This window comes from Grus americana, chromosome 3 (genome assembly GCF_028858705.1).
Source record: "Grus americana isolate bGruAme1 chromosome 3, bGruAme1.mat, whole genome shotgun sequence".
Taxonomy (NCBI): Eukaryota; Metazoa; Chordata; class Aves; order Gruiformes; family Gruidae; genus Grus; species Grus americana.
Genome location: NC_072854.1, coordinates 77718588 through 77738736, shown reverse-complemented (window position 1 = coordinate 77738736; position 20149 = coordinate 77718588). Strand labels below are relative to the sequence as shown.

Below are 20149 nucleotides of genomic sequence, written 5' to 3'. Positions count from 1 at the left end.
AGTCCTTTCACGGACTGAAAACTCATCAGTCTGATCCAAGGATGCGTGCTAGGGCTGAGCAGGGCAGCCTAAAACACACTGCAGAGCCTTTCCCACCAAGCTATTCTGCCTCCAAAACTGCAGACTTCTCTCTAACATGAGCTTTTCTGTTTCACAGGTGCTATTGGAGCGAATTTGTTCATGTTTCTGCGTTGCTTAGAAAATGTGTTCTACTGTATAAATGCTAATTAATAAGTACTACAGTTCCGGTTGACAGCTTAGGAATGCTAAGTCGGCAAACAGTGGCAGTGAGTGGGCATGCTCTGCGTGCAGAAAGTGTAATGTCTCACCCACACAGCTTGATCTGATGGCCAGTGCTTACTTCAGAAAAGTATTGCTAATTGGGCCTGTTTCTTTTAATATTCATTTTACTATTTTTTCTGAAAGATTTAAGCATGGATGGGGGGAATGAATCTCTGGATCTAATCGAAACTAATAGCACAGCAAATAGTCCCTCAGAAACTATTAGGCTTGGAATAGTTCTCCTTGGAGACATCTTAAATGTAAAATTATACCATGTCCTTTTAAATAATGTTAGCCTTTCTGCAGTGATTTTCATCCAGCTTGAGTAATTTGACATCAAAAAAGGAACCAAATTAAACAGATGCTTGGCATGAATAGGGCTTATTTTTAGAAGGAAATATTACTGAAATGGAAACCTGTACATTTTCCAGCAGCACAGAACTGCAGAACTCTCTCTCTCTGACACTTTTGTTGGAATTAATATTGTAGATGAAACTGTCAGGTTAAAATCTCTGCATGCTGTTCCACCTCCTTTCTTCAGAAGGGATGCAAATCCCACCTATAGTCGGCTCCACCAGTGGTGCCCTGAATTTTCAAATACATCATAGATACGGTGTAGACATAACGTGCAAAGAGACACAAAATTAATTCTCCCTTTGCTCATCCCTCCCCTCCCAGAAAAGGAAAGGATTTCTACAGGGAGTATCGCATCACACCGTGTTATATGGATCTCTTCTTAAATGTGATTAACCCACGCTTACGCTCCAAACAGGCTTTAGAAAAAACTTCCAAGTATGTAATAGAAAATAAAACAGCTTTAGAAAGTGCATAAAGCTCTCTTTCTCCTCTGTGTTTTTCCCACAAAGCCATCACAAGTTCCCTGGTGCTGGTCAAAAGGAGCTTTAGGCAGTCCCGCTGGCTAAGCACACCGTCAGCCTCAGCCGTGGCAGTGCCCAGGTGTCTCTCCTGACCTTCTGCTGGACTTCCAGTTGCTGTAGCCAGAGCAGCAGATTAGGACTGTACCAGTGGCTCAGCTGCCTCGCTTCACACCCTTGTACCTCAGTTTCAGCTGCCAGGAAAGGTCACTTGGGGCAGCTGAAGAAGAGGCAGACACTGGTCCCATTTGGGACTGGGGGCAAACAGGACAGCCGAGGAGAGCTATGCCTTATGCCCCTGCAGCACAACCCACCAAAGCTCCTCAGTCAAAGCCCCACGACCTACTTTTTATCCATGCCCGTGCTGCAGGGTGTACTTTTAATGCTTCCCAATATTTGTGGTTGATGTTGTGGAATAAATCCACTAAAATAAAATGGAGAATTCTTGATGCAGTCCATGGTAGCGGCGTACACCACAGTGCCAGTATCAGGCACGTTTAGCTTTCCCAAGAAGGGAGATGGCTACCGTTGCCCATTCTGATTGACATGATTAGACAGAGCTCTCGCGTCCTGTTTTACTTAAGGGGAAAAATCAAGTTGGACTCAAGCAAATGTTTTAATGCAGTCTCCTTTGTTCATTAAAGATGTGCAAAGTCCTTTCTCCGCAGCACAGGAAGACCAAGCAGCAGAGAGCAGTTTCCCAGTTCCTAGAGCCCCATCCTTTCTCCTCAGGCCCATACCACTGCTCTTCCCATCAGCGCATCTCATGTTTCTTTTCTGTCTTCTTTCTCACTCTGTTGCTTTTCTCTCACCCTTTCTTTTAGGCTGTTCATTTTCCAGACAGCAAAGGCAGTTAAATTGTCACCTCCCACCTCTTGCCTTTTTCCAATCTCACAACTGTAGTGATGGAGAAATCCATGTGAGAAACACAGCCGTCCTCCTCACGCAAGGTCACCCAGGTTAATTTCAGCTGTTTGAAAAGACAATTTGCATTAATGGGGCTAATTCTGCCCAAAGCAGATTAGGGAGTGCTCACACATACCGTTTCTTTGGCAGGGCTGTAAAGGCTGTAAGTCCCAGCTGGTGGGTGGTATCAAACCTCTGAGGACTGTAACATCTGCTAATGGCATAACTAGATCCAGAAGAAGAAACTTATCTGCACAGTTGGAGGCACACAAATACCTTCACAAAAGTGCAACAAGCAAATATAAATAATACTGTCTATATAGGTGTTGTACCAATTTCAGCAAGGCTTTACCCACGCAGAACTGTATTGATACTCTCTTTTATACTCATCAGCCCACTTTGGCAAGGCTGAAGACATTGAAAACCCATTAGTAAGGGAGAATCGGCTGATTTTTTTCCATGCAAAAGACTTTTAGCAGGACTTGTAAAAACTGGCCAGACGTGTTAATTAGGATTTTGAAAATGTTCTCTCCCAATCCTTTCTTCCTTGATAAAGAGTTCAGTATTGTCCTTTGATTGAGCTTGACTCATTTTAAAATATCACGAGGTTCTTACCCTATATTCCACTGAAGAAAATGCACCTTTTCTTTCAGCTACTACTGAGTGAAATACACAAAGGATGTGATAGCCAAAGAACAAGTCCCCTGTTAGAACAAAGGACACTACGGCACGTGCTGAGCCCATTTTACTCTGGAATTGTTTCACCCACTGTTCAATACAGATGAGTTTCTAAGCAACCCCTGGGTGTCCAATACATAGAGAAAAGTCTATTTGTTGTATGGCTCAGTTTCTTATTTTTCTGAAGGATAATAGAAAGCCCCTGTGCTTCATAGCTCTTCTCTGCCAAAGTACAATAGAGCTCTTGCTACATTTTCAGTTAAGTTATTTATACATCATGATGGCTTTCTGAGTTGGTGTTCTTCACCACACATCTACAGAGAAGAACAGGAAAGTAGTATCATTACATCGTTACATATTACTCAAAATCTCAGGCTAGTAACAGAGAAAATCTTCCCTTAATTCTGTAACAGAGGGTGTTTATGTATAAATTTTAGTTGAGTTCATATCAGAATGAATTTCCTAAAGAAAAGACATAATTCCTTGCACAGGAAGAGCTGCCGGAGGTTCATGGGCTGCCACAGAGAGGAGTCTGTCTTCATGCAAAACAGAGTGTCTCAGAGGAAACAGAGTGACCAAGGTGGCAAATGCTCTTTGTTGGCACAAGAAATATTTAGAAGTTACATAGCTTTGCTCAGCTTTTAAATGGGGTTTAAGAGTGTCATTGACTATTTAAACTTCAGACAGATATATTTAGCTTCCCAGCATCCAACAGCAGAGCTTGAAAGCTGCTAGATAGCAGAAAAAGTAGCTGATTAATAATAATGTTAATTCTGAACAAGAGCAAACACTGTCACATGCTGTGGCCACATGTGGTGTCACGTAGGAAGTCTGATGAGAATACAGCAGGTCCTGTACCCATATCTGTAACATTAAATGTTTTTGGGTTTTTTTTCTTTCTAGCATTGTAGCTTCCAGTATATAGGTAGGAAACAATCTAGAGCCTTTGAGCCATTAGAGCAGGGTAGCTAACAATGGGCTATCCTCGTGGGGTCTCTCTGGGCAGCCTGAAAGAACAAATCTGAAAGAAGTTACATTAAAATTAGTTTGAGGACCATACCTAACTGCTACATTGGTTGGGTATCAAGTGCCACATACACTGTGGTCTGGTCTACACAATCTGCACTGGTTGAATTCAGTGGACAAAGCTAAAACCTCTCCATACGCAGAGGTGGACTGACAATAAAACTGATCTTTTAAAAAAAAGCGATAATTAAACGGCAAAGCAGGAGCAAGAGGAAGAAACGGTAACACAGAAATGGAAAGCCAAGTGCCTGGTATGGATGTCTGCTCTTGTAGTGGCTCACCACTGATCCAAGCCCAATGGAAAGAACATCCGTGTCCCCACCCTGGGAAAGCCCAAGGGGGCACCAGAGCTCAGCACAGTGGGAGCACAGCCCCAAGGAGCCAGCAGATGCTCGCCAGGTCCCCCCCTGGAAAGGACCAGCAAAAAGAGCGCCTTGGTTTGTTTCCAGGAGGCAGAGTACAACCACGGTTTGACTTTGTCATGTCTCCCTCACCTTCTCTGGCAATCGCCAAGTCTGACTTCATGAACACTTTTCAAATTACAGTCAAGGCTGCTTCATATAACTTGGCATTGACCCACTCCAGGAAGGAGGATGTGTGTGCAGATAAGCATGTAGGATTGTGGATGAGGTGTTCACGGTGATTTTGGACTCTCTGCCTGGCAGGCCTGGGTGTTGCTGTCTGGAGAAGAAGGTTACTGCACAGATACAGCAGAAGCCATGTGCTTTTGCCGGGAAGCCAAGCAGCCCGGTGGCCAGCTGGCAAGCATGGGCAAAGCGTGCAGAGGGGACCGTGCCGGGGCTGCCTCCATCCTGCCTCTCTCCTGCTGCATCTGCACAAGGTGCTCAAGCATGCTTTTCGTCCATGCAGCAACACTCACACTGAAAATCAGAAAGTACAGCTGTACAAAATGCGCTTATTTAACACCCATCTAGTGAAAACACTGCCTTTTCACTTACATAATTTAATTAATTTAATCTGATGCTTTTTGAGAATCTCAGAACTACCTATGAATATCACTGGAAGCCCACAATGCATCTTCCTTAGCCCCTGTGTTCAATAAGGAGCACTGGGCCTGCATTTTACTGCAGCTCGTTTTGGCAATAAGCTGGGGCAAGATTTGCAGATGTTCTGGGGACGCAGCACCTCACGTTGTGATGCAGACACCTCTGGGTGCAAAAGGAGGCAGCAACCACTGGCCAAACCACCCTGACATGGCAGCATCCCTCTTTGGAAATTCTGGTGTGGGTTTAACATCACACCGAAACACTTTCTGAAGAGGAAGACCAGGAGAATCAGGTATTGCAGTGGGACTCTGGGGCGTATTTAAGGAGCTGCTGTGGCCATTGCAGCATGTGAATAAAGAAACTGTGCGTCCTGCACCCAGTCTGAACTGAAGAGAGATTTCTGCTAAAGTTGCAGCAACCACCTCCCTTGCTGCTTTGTCAGTCGTGGGCCAAGTGAAAGTCACGAGCACGCCGAAGAGAGGCACCATCAGGGTGACAATCTCTCGTGGAGGAAAAAATTTGTTCTGGTCTGTCCAACCGGACTGGCCAGGGACTGAGAGGAATTGGGCAGGTCCCTTCACAGCTCTGACAATTACTTCTTGTGTGGTTTGGGGCAGCTTGTCCGTTTACTCACTGTATTGCAGCTTGTGCACGCATTAAAGCAAAAAGCATGCATATTTAGCAGGACTGTCTTGCAATTTATGTTTATATAGCATATTGTGAATTAGAAGCATTACATATCATCTGCTGCTGTCACTACTAAGTCAGTAGCAGATTGCTTCAGGTTATGTTGAGTTTTGTGTCAATAGCCGAGACTATTTTTGGTTCGGATTTTTTTAGGCCATATATATACTTTTACAGTCCTGCATTATTAAGAGTTGCTTAAAATTTTCCTCAGCTCTGGATATTTCCTGTCACAGGAAAATACAACAGAAAAGGAATCTGGAATCTATTGCTTGCTACAGTACCATAGTGATAGTAATGCTTCACACAGTGGTAGTAAGACTTGCTGCAGTAAATTCTGCGGGTTTGTACACGGCAGGCAGATCCTAACAGGTGCACGTGTGCAACTCCATTAACTTGACAAGAGCTATATTAGTTTAGCCAGGAAAGTGCCCCTGAGGATCTTTTTATATGTTAGAGTTATTGGTTGAGTGGGACACATTCAGTCATTGTGGTTGTATTTACGAGGAGTCATTCAATCAGGGTTTCATTGGCTTTTTGAGACTGTCTCAACTAAACTGGGAGAGCAACATTATTCTAAGGAGAAATTGCTAGTAGAATTTTTTCCACTCACCTGTTTTTGAGGGCTTTCCTTCATTTATTCAAATGTGGACAACAGCCATCTACCTGCATCAGCTCCCTGTAGCACTTTCACTTTTCACACTAATTCAGAATCAAATCACTGATACGGCTTCAAACGCATACCTCAACTATGGGCAACTACCGACCATCATTATCACTGCAATTGCATGCCAGTCATGATGACTACAAAACCTCTGATATATATTCAAGTATGCACTATTATAACTGATGCATAAAATTCTAGGCATGTACTTAAATGTGTATCACCATAATTAAACCATTAAAAATGCATGCAAAAGCAGCCAGGCATTTATCCTCATTAACAAAAGAGATCCTTAAAAAGTTGTTTCCCTTTGTTTTAAATCTGTGCTCTGTGCCTAGTTCTTAGAGAGAAATAACCGCATTTAAGTTTGGAAGCCTTGAAATCCAAGCCAATAATGGAATTACGATTTTCTGAAAATGCCACCCATTCCTCTTTGGTAAACTTGTTATTCAAAAGTACTGCTGCTGTTTTCTAGCAAAAAGAAATTGTGCCAAAATACTGTACTCCTAATGAGTTTCTAGTAGAATGAGTCTTTTTACCATTCCCTGTGCAGTTGCACTTGAGATTCCAAAATACAGACATCTCCCTTGGATTATTTTATAGCTATTTTTTGTTTCATATTTATCATTTAAATCTGCGAAGTGAGAAACATTAATCAGTGCTCTTGACTGGGGAAATGAACGAAGCTCTTTGATTGACATTCCAAATATAGGTCATAGGAGCACTGATGAGAAGTCGGTGCCATCCTAGCAGCAGGCTTTCCATGCAGCGATGCTCTCTAAGCAGCAGGTGTCATGTTTTTCTGGGACCTGCTGCTATAAAACTAAGAAGTTTTCATGTCTCACTGTACTCTCTGATAAGGCAAAAGATGCTGAATACAGAAAAGTGACATATAGAGCAGATTTCTTTCTAGCTTAGGAATGGGCAGAGTTTGGTTACACGGCCAAATGCAATCTCTGGCCACTCTCTTGTTCATTACAACAGCATGGCCCAAAGAGCCAAGTGAACTCCCCTGACAGTAAATGTCTATACATTTTCATTTCTGACAAACCCACCTGATAAGTAATTTCTATTAATTTATCAGCAGATATGCAAGCATGTGCCAGTATGATGAACGTATCCATTTTTTATGTCAAAGAGGTCATTTTTAGCACTATTATTATTTTGAAACTCTCCAGGTTGTTTGATTTGTAAATGACATTTCTTGTAACTGTTATTATTTACAGGCAAACAAAACTATAGGCATCAAAAAGAGGGCCTACGCCTTCAGAATCCAAACTAATTATTGTTCCATCTGGCTTTGGCATATAGTCAGCATGGCTCTCATTTGCACAGAGTTTGAGCCGTTCCTTCCTAGAATAATGATTAATAGAAGAATTTTAAATATTAATTTGTTTAAACTATAGAAATTGCTTGGTTTGTGCTTAGTGCTGCTAGCTGGTATCTTACTACACTGTACTTCATTTATTCCAGATAATTGATAAGAGCAAGAGAGACCCCTCTGAAGAAATTGAGATCCTCTTGCGATATGGACAGCATCCAAACATCATTACTCTTAAAGATGTGAGTAGTCTCTGAGCCCTTCAGCATTAAATGATTTTCACCTTATGGTCAGGCTCACCTACTAGTCCATGTCTGGAAAATTCTTCAGTTGAAGGTCAGAGCTAAAACCAGACCCATTGAAATCAAGGAAAAAAAGGTGACTTAAATTCCTGGATAGCAGTTGGAAAGCCTGGTCAGATCATATGTTCTCCAATTACTGTCTAACCAACTGTAAATAAAACCAAAGGGGCACAGTGCTGGAGAACAATAAACTGTGTTTGGTTTTGTAGCACTTTTCAGAAGTGAGATCTCCCTAGCTGGGTGTTTTGGAGCAAGTTGCTGAGCACACACGGTGCTGCGAGGCAGGGGATGCTCTTTCATGAGCTGCAGCCGATCCCATGCAGCCTGTGGTATCGGCTTTGTTGGGAAGAGGAGAGCTCACAGTCGCTAGGGTTTCCCCCCATAGTGTTTTAATGCCAGGGAGTATTCACCTTCTACTCAAGCAGCCTGAGAAGACATGAAGGTATCTTTCTTCAGCTTTTCACATGAAGAATAACCTTCACTATGCTTACATGCAGTAATGACCTTGAGTCAAAGCACGGCCCGTGCAAACTGCATGAAGTTCAGCAAGGCCAAGTGCAAGGTCCTGCACGTGGGTCTGGGCAATCCAAAGCATGACTATTGGCTGGACGAGGAATGGATTGAGAGCAGCCCCGAGGAGAAGGACTTGGGGGTATTGATTGATGAGAAGCTCAACATGAGCTGGCAGTGTGCACTTGCAGCCCAGAAAGTCAACCGTGTCCTGGGCCGCATCAAAAGAAGCATGACCAGCAGGTCGAGGGAGGTGATCCTGCCCCTCTACTCCACTCTCGTGAGACCCCACCTGGAGTACTGCGTCCAGCTCTGGGGTCCTCAGCACAGGAGAGACATGGAGCTGTTGGAGCGAGTCCAGAGGTGGGCCACAAAGATGCCTTTCAGAGGGCTGGAGCACCTCTCCTATGAGGACAGGCTGAGAGAGTTGCGGTTGTTCAGCCTGGAGAAGAGAAGGCTCTGGGGAGACCTTACAGCAGCCTTCCAGTACCTGAAGGGGCCTACAGGAAAGCTGGAGAGGGACTGTTTACAAGGGCATGGAGTGATAGCACAAGGGGTAATGGGTTTAAGCTGAAGGAGGGTCGATTTAGATTAGATGTTAGGAAGAAATTCTTCCCTGTGAGGGTGGTGAGGCACTGGAACAGGTTGCCCAGAGAGGCTGTGGATGTCCCATCCCTGGCAGCGTTCAAGGCCAGGTTGGATGGGGCTTTGGGCAACCTGGTCTAGTGGAGGGTGTCCCTGCCCATGGCAGGGGGGCTGGAACTAGATGGTCTTTGAGGTCCCTTCCAACCCAAACCATTCTATGATTCGATGATTTTATGATTCTATGTTTTACTTACACTGTGTGCAGTCTCACCTAGGATTGTCCATACCATGTCAGACTGAGTTTACAAAACAAAATCCTGCTGGTGAGAGTGGCCAGTACATTATGGTTTGGACCTTAGAGAACTATATAAAAAATTTCTAATCACATGCCCTCAGGAAAGTCTCCCCTAATTCCTAAGTGTTAAAGAGTATCTTAAAATCTGTGCAAAAAAGGTTTTATATTCTTTTCCAAAAACATTTAGCATTGATGACTATAACACCACCTATTATTGCAGTCCAGATAAAGGATTATGACATGAAAACGGCTGTCTTCCAATTTAGACAAAAAATTTCTTTTACCCCTTGCAATTGATATTGAAGGTAAATACATCTTGAGGCTGATGTCAACAATGTATTCACCAGAATTGCAAATATAAACTATATAATATCATTGGAAGCAGATCTTGGCCAACAGTATAATACAGTTCTTGTAGCTGATCATGAGTCAAAGGGAAATATTGATATTTGAAATGAGAAATGTTACCCTGTAGAAGTGGAAAGAGAGAACACTACTGAGAAGGAGGCTTGGGTGAGAGCCAGCAGACATTTCAGGCTGTGTGAAGAGGTGCTGCTTGTAGCAGCTTGGTCTACTCTGCTGACATGATAGCAGATCAGGAAAGCTATGTTCCTGTGTGGACAAATCAGCAGCTTGCTACAGACACAAGAAAAAAGTGATGATTAAGTCATTTTATACAGTTGCTTTTTCTGTTGTTAAGCATAATAAGCACATTCCCCACACATTAGTTGACATTTTCTTGCAACATCTCACACAAGGAAGCCAAGACTGTGATTAAAGTACCAACCTTTACCAAGTTAATGGGTCCAAAACATATATTTATTCTATTACTCTTCCAGGTCTATGATGATGGGAAATATGTGTATCTGGTGATGGAGCTGATGCGGGGAGGTGAGCTCCTGGACCGCATTCTTCGGCAGAAGTGCTTCTCAGAGCGGGAGGCCAGCGCTGTGCTGTGCACCATCACCAGGACTGTGGACTACCTGCACTCTCAGGGTGTAAGCTTTGCTTTTTCGGCTATCCTCATCAACCTTCTTAAACCCCAATTTTTAGAAAAAGCAAATGGCTGTGATTTTGCTTCTCTGAAATGTAAATATGTTGGGGTTTGGGGGGTTTTATTTAAAAAAAAATCTTTATATTTATAATCACATTTGCTTTGTGAAATAGGGTCATGGGCTTTTTAGCCAACTGAACTGTAGTATGGTGAAATGGTATTTTTATTCTACACTGAAAGCTACACTGATTTTCAAGTTCATATACCTTGTTGACATATTACTTGTTTACTTTTTATCACAGTCATTATAGCAGTACCTGATCTTTTAACAGAATTTCAAATAGGGTAGCTGAATCAGCAGATAGGTAGAAAATCAAATGCTCAGCTTTCCAAATGAAGTGGCAGTTTGAGCAGCTGATGGGAACGGCTTCTGACATGCTGTTAAAGAGCTGGCTTTTGAAAATCTAAGCTCTCTATATACGGCAGTTTGAAAATCTCCCCTTTTCCGCCTTTCAGGGACAAGCAGTTTGGATGACTAGTCAAATACTTGCTGCTTTTTCTGTTTCATGGTTAAAACAAGTGCATTTTGTACTCGGGCTTTTATGTTTGCACGATAGTTTTTCATCTTGCTGTAACAAATAAAGGCTGTTTTCCCACCACTGAAATGCAGCATGTCTGGTAAAACACACAGCCACTTGAAGTTGCGTGCCTACAGAAATGATTTTTGTGAATACATTTTGGAATGAGGAAAAAAAAAATCCCTCTCTTCAGGTGTGAGCCACTCGTGTGGACAGTAGCAAGAAACCCTTACACACTTTCTTCCTATGACGGGATTTCTTCTTTGCCTTTCAGCTGATTATTTAGGGCCATCAGGTTCCAGGAGACTCTGACACCATGGTGTTTATACAGCAACCCCCTCTGCCCTCAGGAAAGGTGCCCCCCCCCCCCTCCCCGAGAGCAGCAGCCTCCATCTTAATGCACCAGCAGATGCTGTCAAACATGTTCTTTTCTGATTTTAACAGACTTGAATCTTTTTTTTTTCCTTTGTTTGCTCAAGGCTTTTAAGCAACTTTTCTCCAAAATTTAAATATTTTCTGCATGAGCTCTTGACCTACCTCAACCAGCAGACCAGAAGTGGCAGCCAAGCCTGGATGCTCCCTGACCTCCTCTCCTCACTTGTTACTCATTGCTTTCTTCTTAAGGTGGTGCACCGAGATCTCAAGCCAAGTAATATCCTCTACATGGATGAGTCAGGAAACCCAGACTCCATCAGGATCTGTGACTTTGGGTTTGCCAAGCAACTGAGAGCAGAGAACGGGCTGCTCATGACTCCCTGCTACACAGCCAACTTTGTGGCCCCTGAGGTAGGATCACATTTCAAAGCCGTGAGTAAAGAGCATGTCCTAGGAGGCTGTCCTTCCTCCCTCTCCCCCTTGTCCTCGCTGCCTTTACAAGAGGAGCAAGGCAGAAACCAGGCTCCCGGCACTGGCACTCACACAGCCTCTATTACCATAACTGTCCTATTCCTGGTCTTGTCAGGGCAGTTGTTTATCTCCTGACAGAAGCTGGTGTCTGTGTTGGGCTGACATACACAATGCTTTGGCTCATTACAAGGATAAATACCGGTTTTTTCTCTAGATGCTTCTGCTCAGACTGCTTCCCCCCTAGTGCACTGCGTCGGAATGGGATAAGGTTTAAGAGGGAAATCTTGATGTCAGGAATAAGACTCAAAAGAAAAATCCATGCATGAAATCCTTACCATGCTGAAGTCAGTGGGAGCCTCATTGTTGACTTCATTGAGCTGAAGAAACATCTCTCCCCTTGGGCTTTCCTAGTACCAATTCCCTCTGTTATGGGGGATGTAGGAAAGGGCTGCTTTCCCATTTTTACAGATGGGGAAATGGAAGCAGACCAAACAGCTCGCCCCAACCACAGGGAGAGGTGGCTCTGCATCTCTGGCAAGTGCTGTTCCTTTCATGCAGCCCCACGGGAGTGGGTTTGGGTCCCACAGCTGTTTGAATGGCTTGGGCTGTTTGCTGTATTTGACCCTTGAGATGTTCGTAGCTGCTTCCTTCTGATGAAGGAGCAAGAGGTTAATTTCCTGTGTAATTGTCCATTTCTTGGAGTGATGCTTATCAGCAATTTTAGTATTTGCAGTACATAGCTTCAAATGCGTGTCTTCCTCTGGTTGTTACGGTCCTTATAAGAAAAATAACAATCCATTGCCTTGCAATACTTCATCTGTCTTCTACTGTCAGGTATCACTGTCTCTAAGTTGGCATCATTCAGCAATCTTTTCTTCCTCATAACTCTCCTCCATCTAATGGTCATCTGCATGGTATGTAACTGGGAAGAGAAAAATGGGGTGATCTTCCTGTACAAGGTCCTTTTGTGATACCAAAAGTTACAGGAATCACGGCCTTCCAGCATCCAAAGGAGAATTTGTTAAATTGAGACCATTGCTGGGGCAGTATAAATTCAAAGCAGATTTTTTCAGCAAAAAATCTTCCATTGCCAAGACAGATTGGTTTGTTATTTTATTGCTGTTTGGTTGGATTTTCATTTTAGAAACTGGAATGAGTTGCTTAAAATTTATCAAAATACGTTTAAAAAAAAGTTCTGTGGCACCACAGCAGTTCAATTTCTAAACAAAACAAACAAAAAAAAAATCATGTTTGCAAGATTTAAAGCACTCGGATTGTCTCCAAGATACAATGCGCTTAAAATAGGTGTAGCTATTTTGCATGATGGGCTATTTCGTATAGCGTCTGTAATCACAAACGTTGCCAGCCCAATGCGGTTTCTGATCAGACTCCTCTGATTTGAACTGAAAGCAGAAATCACGCTCCCAGACGTTTGTGATGAGTAAGACAGGTCCTGCTAATGCAGGAAACGTTGGAGATTAATTGAAACGTTACCAGGACTGGCAGGGAGCTTACATAAAGCCTTAAGTGCTTTTACATTTTACCTGTGAGATAATGCTGCCCTCCAGCCTAGACTTGACTTTCACGTTCCCTGTCTGAGCCCCTGCCATACGCCCATGAAACTAAACGAGAAGGCAGAAAGTCAGCTGAGCTGATGGCACAGGAGGACGGTGGCACTGGAGGGAGGACATGTTTGCCCACTTGGATCTCCCTTTATTTTGGAAACGTTCAATTTGGGGTTTAGATGAGAACATGAGCAAAGATGAGCGAGAAAGACACACGCTGCCACCTAGTGCGAGTCACGCTGCGCGCAGGGAGTGACGAGCCAGGCTGGGTCAGGAGGGAAAACGCAGCCGCTGTTTCCCTAATGATGCAGTTGGGTCCTTTTGGATAAAGTAAAAATCCTTTGTTGTGCAGTTTTCCTCCAAAATCCGTGAAGAACTACTGGTTTGGCATTTGGAATGATGAGATTGGTTATTAGTTTTCATACCCATATGCATCCCTGCCTGTGTCACAACTGAGAAAAGCCCATATTTGTAACATTGTTAATGCAATAATTCAAAGCCTATAGAAATAAAAGGGGGTTGGATAAACATCTGAGCTATTATCAGAACTGGATGAACCCAGAGGAAGTTTATCACCACAACACTCCGCTCTGTGTGGATCTAAGAACCAGCTCATGGCTGTATTTCAGATCCCGCCAAATTCACAAGGTGACCTAAACCCCTTCACGGGTGGTAAATTCTTCAGCATCCATTAGAGCAGGACACCACTGCATCCTTTGCAAAGCTCTTTCCCTGACTGATTTATTTCTAAGACAGATGCCTGTTCCTGTTTGATAATATCTGCCCCCTAGATCAAACACTAATCTTTTTGGCCAAGGTTCCCCATGCTTGCTCCTGACAGCTTGGTGTTCTCGCTTTAACCACAGTTGCACAAATCTGCTGGAGACATTTTCAAGTAGCAGCAACACTGATAACTCTCACTAGATTGTACTGTTATCCACGGGGTGAAGTTGCTGTCGATAAAAAGTAATTCCCAGCAAAGCTTTCCCTAGACACTGGCACAGAGTGAACACTCCTGTTACCTAGCAGTGTTCTTGCAAACTGAATGATAGCATGCAGCGACACCTGCCCATCATTTTGGGGTTGTGCAACCACTTGCTTAATACCCTGCTCCACTAAACATCATCACTGCCCCATTTTTCTGTCATTTGCCTTGGAATTGATTGTCCTTGGTTATTGGAGGAAGAAAGTGACAGCAATGAAAATGTAACTGTTCAAGAAGCAAAGAGGATGGCCACACCAAAGGTAAATGTTGGGTATTCAGTCTCACGGGTGAAGCAGGAAGCAAGTGAGTTAGTCAAATAGCAAAGAAATTTTTCCCATAGAACTAACATAACATAACGAGAATTAATGCAGGAACTAAAGAAATAGAAACAATTAAAACAGCCAGAGAGAGATGTGATATGCAGGAGAGAGAGAGGCAGAAGCAGGATTTTACCAGCTTGGTCAACAGGAGGAAATGCAGCTTTTTCTCCATTTTTTTTTCCAGGTGTGTGGTGAGATGACCCTGGCTGGAGGCCAGGTGCCCACCAAAGCTGCTCTATCACTCCCCTCCTCAGCTGGACAGGGGGGAGAAAATATAATGAAAGGCTCATGGGTCGAGAAAGGACAGGGAGAGATCACTCAGCAATAACCATCATGGGCAAAGCAGACTCAACTTGGGGAAAAATTAGTTTAATTTATTACCAATCAAACCAGAGTAGGATAATGAGATATAAAACCAAATATTAAAAACACCTTGCCACGCAAACCCAAGGCAAGGTAGCAAATGTTCACTCAGCAGCATACCTGGCAGATGGTTGTTTTACCACTCATCATTTGTAAAATCTGTCAAGGCAACATTTTCTGAAACTGTTTTTTCCTAGCAGTGCTTGGTCTTTTCTGTGATAAACTTCAGATAGCTGAAGTCACTCTAGGGTAATAAGGCTGCAGGTCAGAGAAAGACTTGCTGAATTTGTACATTCCTTTTTCATGTGCTTTGCAAAAAATTAATGGATCTACTGATCCATCAGAAGGGAACAAAACTCTCTTTGTATATCAGAACTGAATAAACAGAAGGGTAGTTTGCTTTTACGAGCGAGTTGAAGATCTGGAGGTGGTCCCTGAGCTTTTCTGAGCCAAACAGAAACAAAGTTCTTCCCCTAATCTCAGCAATGCTGCCTCAGTTGGTGATTTCACTTTCACTTGGACCTGCATTGATTCAAATAGGCATTTCTTCTAGTATGCATTAGCATAAATGAAATCCAGATGTTATCCTTACTGCTATAACTCACCATCCTGTACCAACACTGAACCCATTGGTCAGACCTCTGCTGAATACCATGGGTCTTCTTTTCCCCATAGGGAAAAGGGACCAAGTTTTCGCCTATTATCTGTTAAGTCCAGTCTAAATGTGGCCATTTTTCTTAATACAAAAGATAAGAATCAGCTTTTTAGATTTCTTTGCAGTTGTCATGCTTCTTTACTAGTCTGACATTAGATATGCGTTAGTGTGCATCCATTTGTTGTATCAAATCCAAGTTGAGCTTATCACTGTCACTCAGCCCTACACTTGTTGCATCCACAGTGTTCTTGGTAACCTTCATGTTTCAAAGTATTAATTAGCTTTTTTAAAGAAGTATTTTAAAACACTGAAATAAGCAGAGTGGGTTGTTCTGCATTGCTGCGTGTTAGATGGTCAGAGAGGCTCCCAGAGCCTCCAGCAAACTGCACTCATCTCTGTCACTGTGGAGGTGGCACCTGTGCTGGGCTTGAACACTAACCAGCTCGCTCCAGCCGGGGCTTCACCTTGCTCCACACCACTATTGAACATTTTGCACCTGAGGCAGCCAGATACGAGGGCAAGCCCTGGAAATGTCAGCAGATACAACCACTAATCGGTGCTTTTTGAAGACCGGAAGCTAAAAATTCAGGAATGCAAATTAACCTATTTTTGTCTCGCTCTTTCCTTCACATAGGTCCTTAAACGCCAAGGTTACGACGCAGCCTGTGACATCTGGAGCTTGGGGATCCTACTGTATACCATGTTGGCAGGGTGAGTGAAGAGTTTTTCCTAGAGCAGCAGTCTCCAGTGGGCTCAGTACTTCAGCACTGAATAAGCCAGAAAGGAGTCAAGGGAGAGACAGCAAACTGTCTGGCCTCCTTTGAGAAATGTGCTCGGTTGTATGAGGCAAGAAAATAGATGCCAAGACCTAGAATTAGAATAAGTTTTCCCAGAATGCATAAATGTCTTTGACACTTTACAACTTGTTTAGGTTTTTGACAGCCTGTGCCCATAAGCGTGGACTCTTAAAAGGCTACTCACCGTTTACACAGCGTGAAAGTTTTACACTAGGAGAGGAGTGTAGGAGTATGAAGAGGCAGATCATGTTCACCTTATCTGTAAGAGGATGTTCATTCATTTCTATCAATACATGTATCCTCTTCAGCTTCATTCTTCTATTGTTGTTGTTATCAAGGTATCTGAGCACCTTTAAAGGCTAAAAAACCCACCCTAAACATAGTTTCCAGATGCTGTTTGAAAAATATGCTGCAGAAAGGACAGAAAGTAAATGAACGGACCAGCAAGAACAGCAACAGGCAGCAGTAACTTTTGGGGAGTAATTGGCAAGGAACCCGCTATCGATGTGTTGGCTAAAGTTAAATATTGACACAAGAAGACCCAGAGAAAGAGACAGATTGAAATAAGCAGTGAAGGACGGGAATAAGATGTGCTGAGGTGAATGGGAAACACAGTGAGCAAACCCAGTCTGGAGTTATCAGGCCCCAAAATTTCCTTTCTCAAAGTATGGTATGTGTACATTTATCATACCTAAGTGCAGCTTGAAACTTTTCAATGACCTCTCACAGGTCTTTAATCTGCTTCATGATCATTCAGCTGTGGCAAGAAGCTTGGATTCATTCCTAGATTTATACAAAAAACAAAGAGTTGGACCCTACCTTTCTGTTATTTGTGCCTCTTGCCTCACGGGTTATAGAAAAGGTGCCAGGAACAAATTAGATGGGATAGAAACTCCGGAGTACAAATGTGTTCACCATTAGCTGAAATAAATTGTGACTTTCTGGGTAGTCTCTCAGTCTGCTGGCACCTCCAAAAACCTGTTTCTATTTGGCTAATGCCATAGATTTGCAGCCATACACAATCAGAATCAGTAAAATAAAATCAACACATTCCCCAGTCACACTTTTTTAGCTGACTGTATTCAAAATGTTTCTTTTTTAAATGTGAAAAAAAAATCCCAATATATTTGAATCTGAAATACCAATTGCACAACTTAGTGGATATTAAATTTGCCGACAGGTGCTATTAATTTGTATCTCACTTTTTTCTGCACTTACAAGAGAAAATAAGAGTAATGCAAACAGTTGAGAAGTGCTGACTTCTTAGGTGCCACCACTGCATTTAGAGATGGTCCTGTTCTTCCTCACCAGGGGAGAGTTAGTAGGAACTGACTATTTGCAACCAGGATTTTCTTCTCCTCCCATCATCCCTGTGAGCAGAGAGGGCTCAGACAGCCAGGACTAGAGCAGGTAATGCAGGCCTAGATCCTGTTAATGCAGGTAGTGACAGACTTTGGAGCTTTAGCCAGTCCTTAACTCTTAGTGCATCCCTCCTGGTAGTTACAGATTGCAGTAATATTACGTGTCTATTGGGGCTGAACTTCTGTGAAATCTGACATGGGTTTGAAAATTAGAAAATACAGTGTGAGGAATTGAATGTGCAGTTAGAAACCGGGTGGGACAGGAAGCTGTGGCCAAACCAACTGTTTAACGACACAAAAACAAACTGGCAAGCTTTCAGAAGATAAAAGACAGATGGAAGAAAAAGTATAAAAATCCCAATACCCCCTTCTTCTAAACCTAGAAAGCTGTTCAAGATTGCAGAGTAAAATTGGGCCCGGTAGATATTAGTCAGCTGCAAAAATTCTTATCAGACAAGAAGTGTGCCCTCTGCATGTGACACACATTTTGTAAAGCCGGGTGCGTGTTACTAGTCGCTTCTTACTGGCTAGATCATGAAGTAACCTATTGCAGATCATTTATTTTACCCAACAGACTTGCACATTATGGGTAACAAAGCACTGCAAAATAGATTATAAAGGATTCTTTTTCCTTTTCCTCTTTTCTGTTTCAGATCCCATTTTTTGTTTTATTATTTTTATCCTTTCTTGTCATTATCGAGGTACTTTTATTGGCAATAAAGCAGAGTTAAAACAATTAAAGGGGTAAAAACCTGTCTGTTTTTTCAAAGGAATATTTCATTCCTAAAAAATGAAAACAGAACAAAATTTAAAAAAAACCAGTTAAGGAATCAGTCTTTTCCTCTGCAGAACAACTTAATATGAGGAACCACCGGACTGTATAGTTTGAGTGAAAATGAAGCAGTGATGTCTGTGGTCCATTCTGGAACAAAATTGCTATTGTATTTGGTGGCAGTTAGCACTAGATCCTAGAACTCATGTACTTGCAAATTACACTGTATTTTTTTCCTCTTTTTTTAAAATAGGTTCACTCCTTTTGCAAATGGACCAGACGACACCCCAGAGGAGATTCTGGCCAGGATTGGCAGCGGCAAATATGCACTTACAGGAGGAAACTGGGATTCAGTATCAGACACTGCAAAGGTCAGTGAACACTTTCTCAGACTTGTTTCTTGTTCTCTGAAATGGGCTTGCAATCTACAATTGTAACAAACTTAAGAGAGAGATAGCCAGAAGGGTTATTTCTCAGTGCCTCATGAAATAAAAGCTTGCTTCTTTATGCTTCTACCACTCCGCATGAAATAATGTGTCAGGAATTTAGGTAGTTTATTTCATTAAACTAAAGCATAATATACCACCATCAATTGCGAATGCTTTTGAGATTTAAATAGCACAGAACCCTCTTTTGGTGCAATTAAACTTTTAAAAGAAGTGTAGGATAGTCAATGCCACAAATTCATGGTCTATATGTGAATCACCTTTTTGCTCCTCACAGTTAACCAGGAGCAGGCAGTTTACAAACTAGCGTTTTTAAGTCCCGTACAGTTCACAGTTTAGGCTGCGCACCTATCACAAAGCATGGAAACCCCAGGAGATAAAATTTACCTGGTGCTGAGACTTTTGGGCATGAAGCTGTGCACTGGTCTATGAGGCAGGCAGATGGGCAGGAAAGCTGGCAAGCTTCCAGTTGCCTGGCATTACTCAGAAACTTTGACAGGATTTAGAGATACCTGTGAGAGATTTCACTTTTAGCAACCGGTAGTATACAATGGTAGTATACAAAACTGTAACATATTCATCTTGCTACCAATACTTATAAGCCTCACAATTAATTTTTTATCAGATGTCCAATTTTGAAATGAAAATGCTCAGACATGGTAGAACCGATCTCATTGAAATTTAGCTGCCTGAATGTCAAATTTCTCTTCTAAGCTTGTCTTGTAAGCATGCTTTGGAGTCAGTGAGGACATGCCTCCAGATGGCATCCTAGAGATTCATTCCTAGACAAGGTGGAGTTTATCACCCCTATGAAGTCACCAGTAATTAACACTCAATAAGGTGAATACCCTCCACATTATCTTTTGAGAACATTACACTTGAAATTTTTGAAGATCAGACTTTACACTTAAAAACTGTAAAGCATATCTAAAGAGCATCACTCTCTCCATTGGACATGCTGGTGATGACACTGCCACCAGGAAGATCTTAGTAAAGCCTGCACTGCTATTACTTACTTTTTCCCTTTTACTGTTTTCTTCCTCTAAACCCAGGACATTGTGTCAAAGATGCTTCATGTAGACCCTCATCAGCGCCTCACAGCAGTCCAAGTCCTCAGACACCCATGGATAGTGAACAGGGAGTATCTGTCTCAAAACCAACTCAGCAGACAGGATGTTCACCTGGTGAAGGTACATCCTACCCCCCTGCCTCTTCCCTCCTTCCAGAATGAGCTCTCATTTCTGTAAATATTCTGGAAAATGATAGAGAAATTGAGATTATTTGCCACAGAGGCCAAATTGAATGTGGTACCATATTAACAGTAAAGATTTT

General features: G+C 42.6%; 1 protein-coding gene across 1 annotated transcript in view; it reads left to right on the top strand.

Moving 5' to 3' along the window:
• RPS6KA2 (ribosomal protein S6 kinase A2) overlaps positions 1 to 20149 on the top strand; it is a 176367-nt gene that overhangs the window by 148621 nt on the left and 7597 nt on the right. Inside the window, exons 15-20 of the mRNA XM_054820218.1 lie at positions 7596 to 7685; positions 9975 to 10133; positions 11332 to 11493; positions 16076 to 16152; positions 18625 to 18742; positions 19870 to 20007. Of these exons, the coding sequence (XP_054676193.1) occupies positions 7596 to 7685; positions 9975 to 10133; positions 11332 to 11493; positions 16076 to 16152; positions 18625 to 18742; positions 19870 to 20007 (744 nt within the window). The remainder of the gene's footprint in view (positions 1 to 7595; positions 7686 to 9974; positions 10134 to 11331; positions 11494 to 16075; positions 16153 to 18624; positions 18743 to 19869; positions 20008 to 20149) is intronic.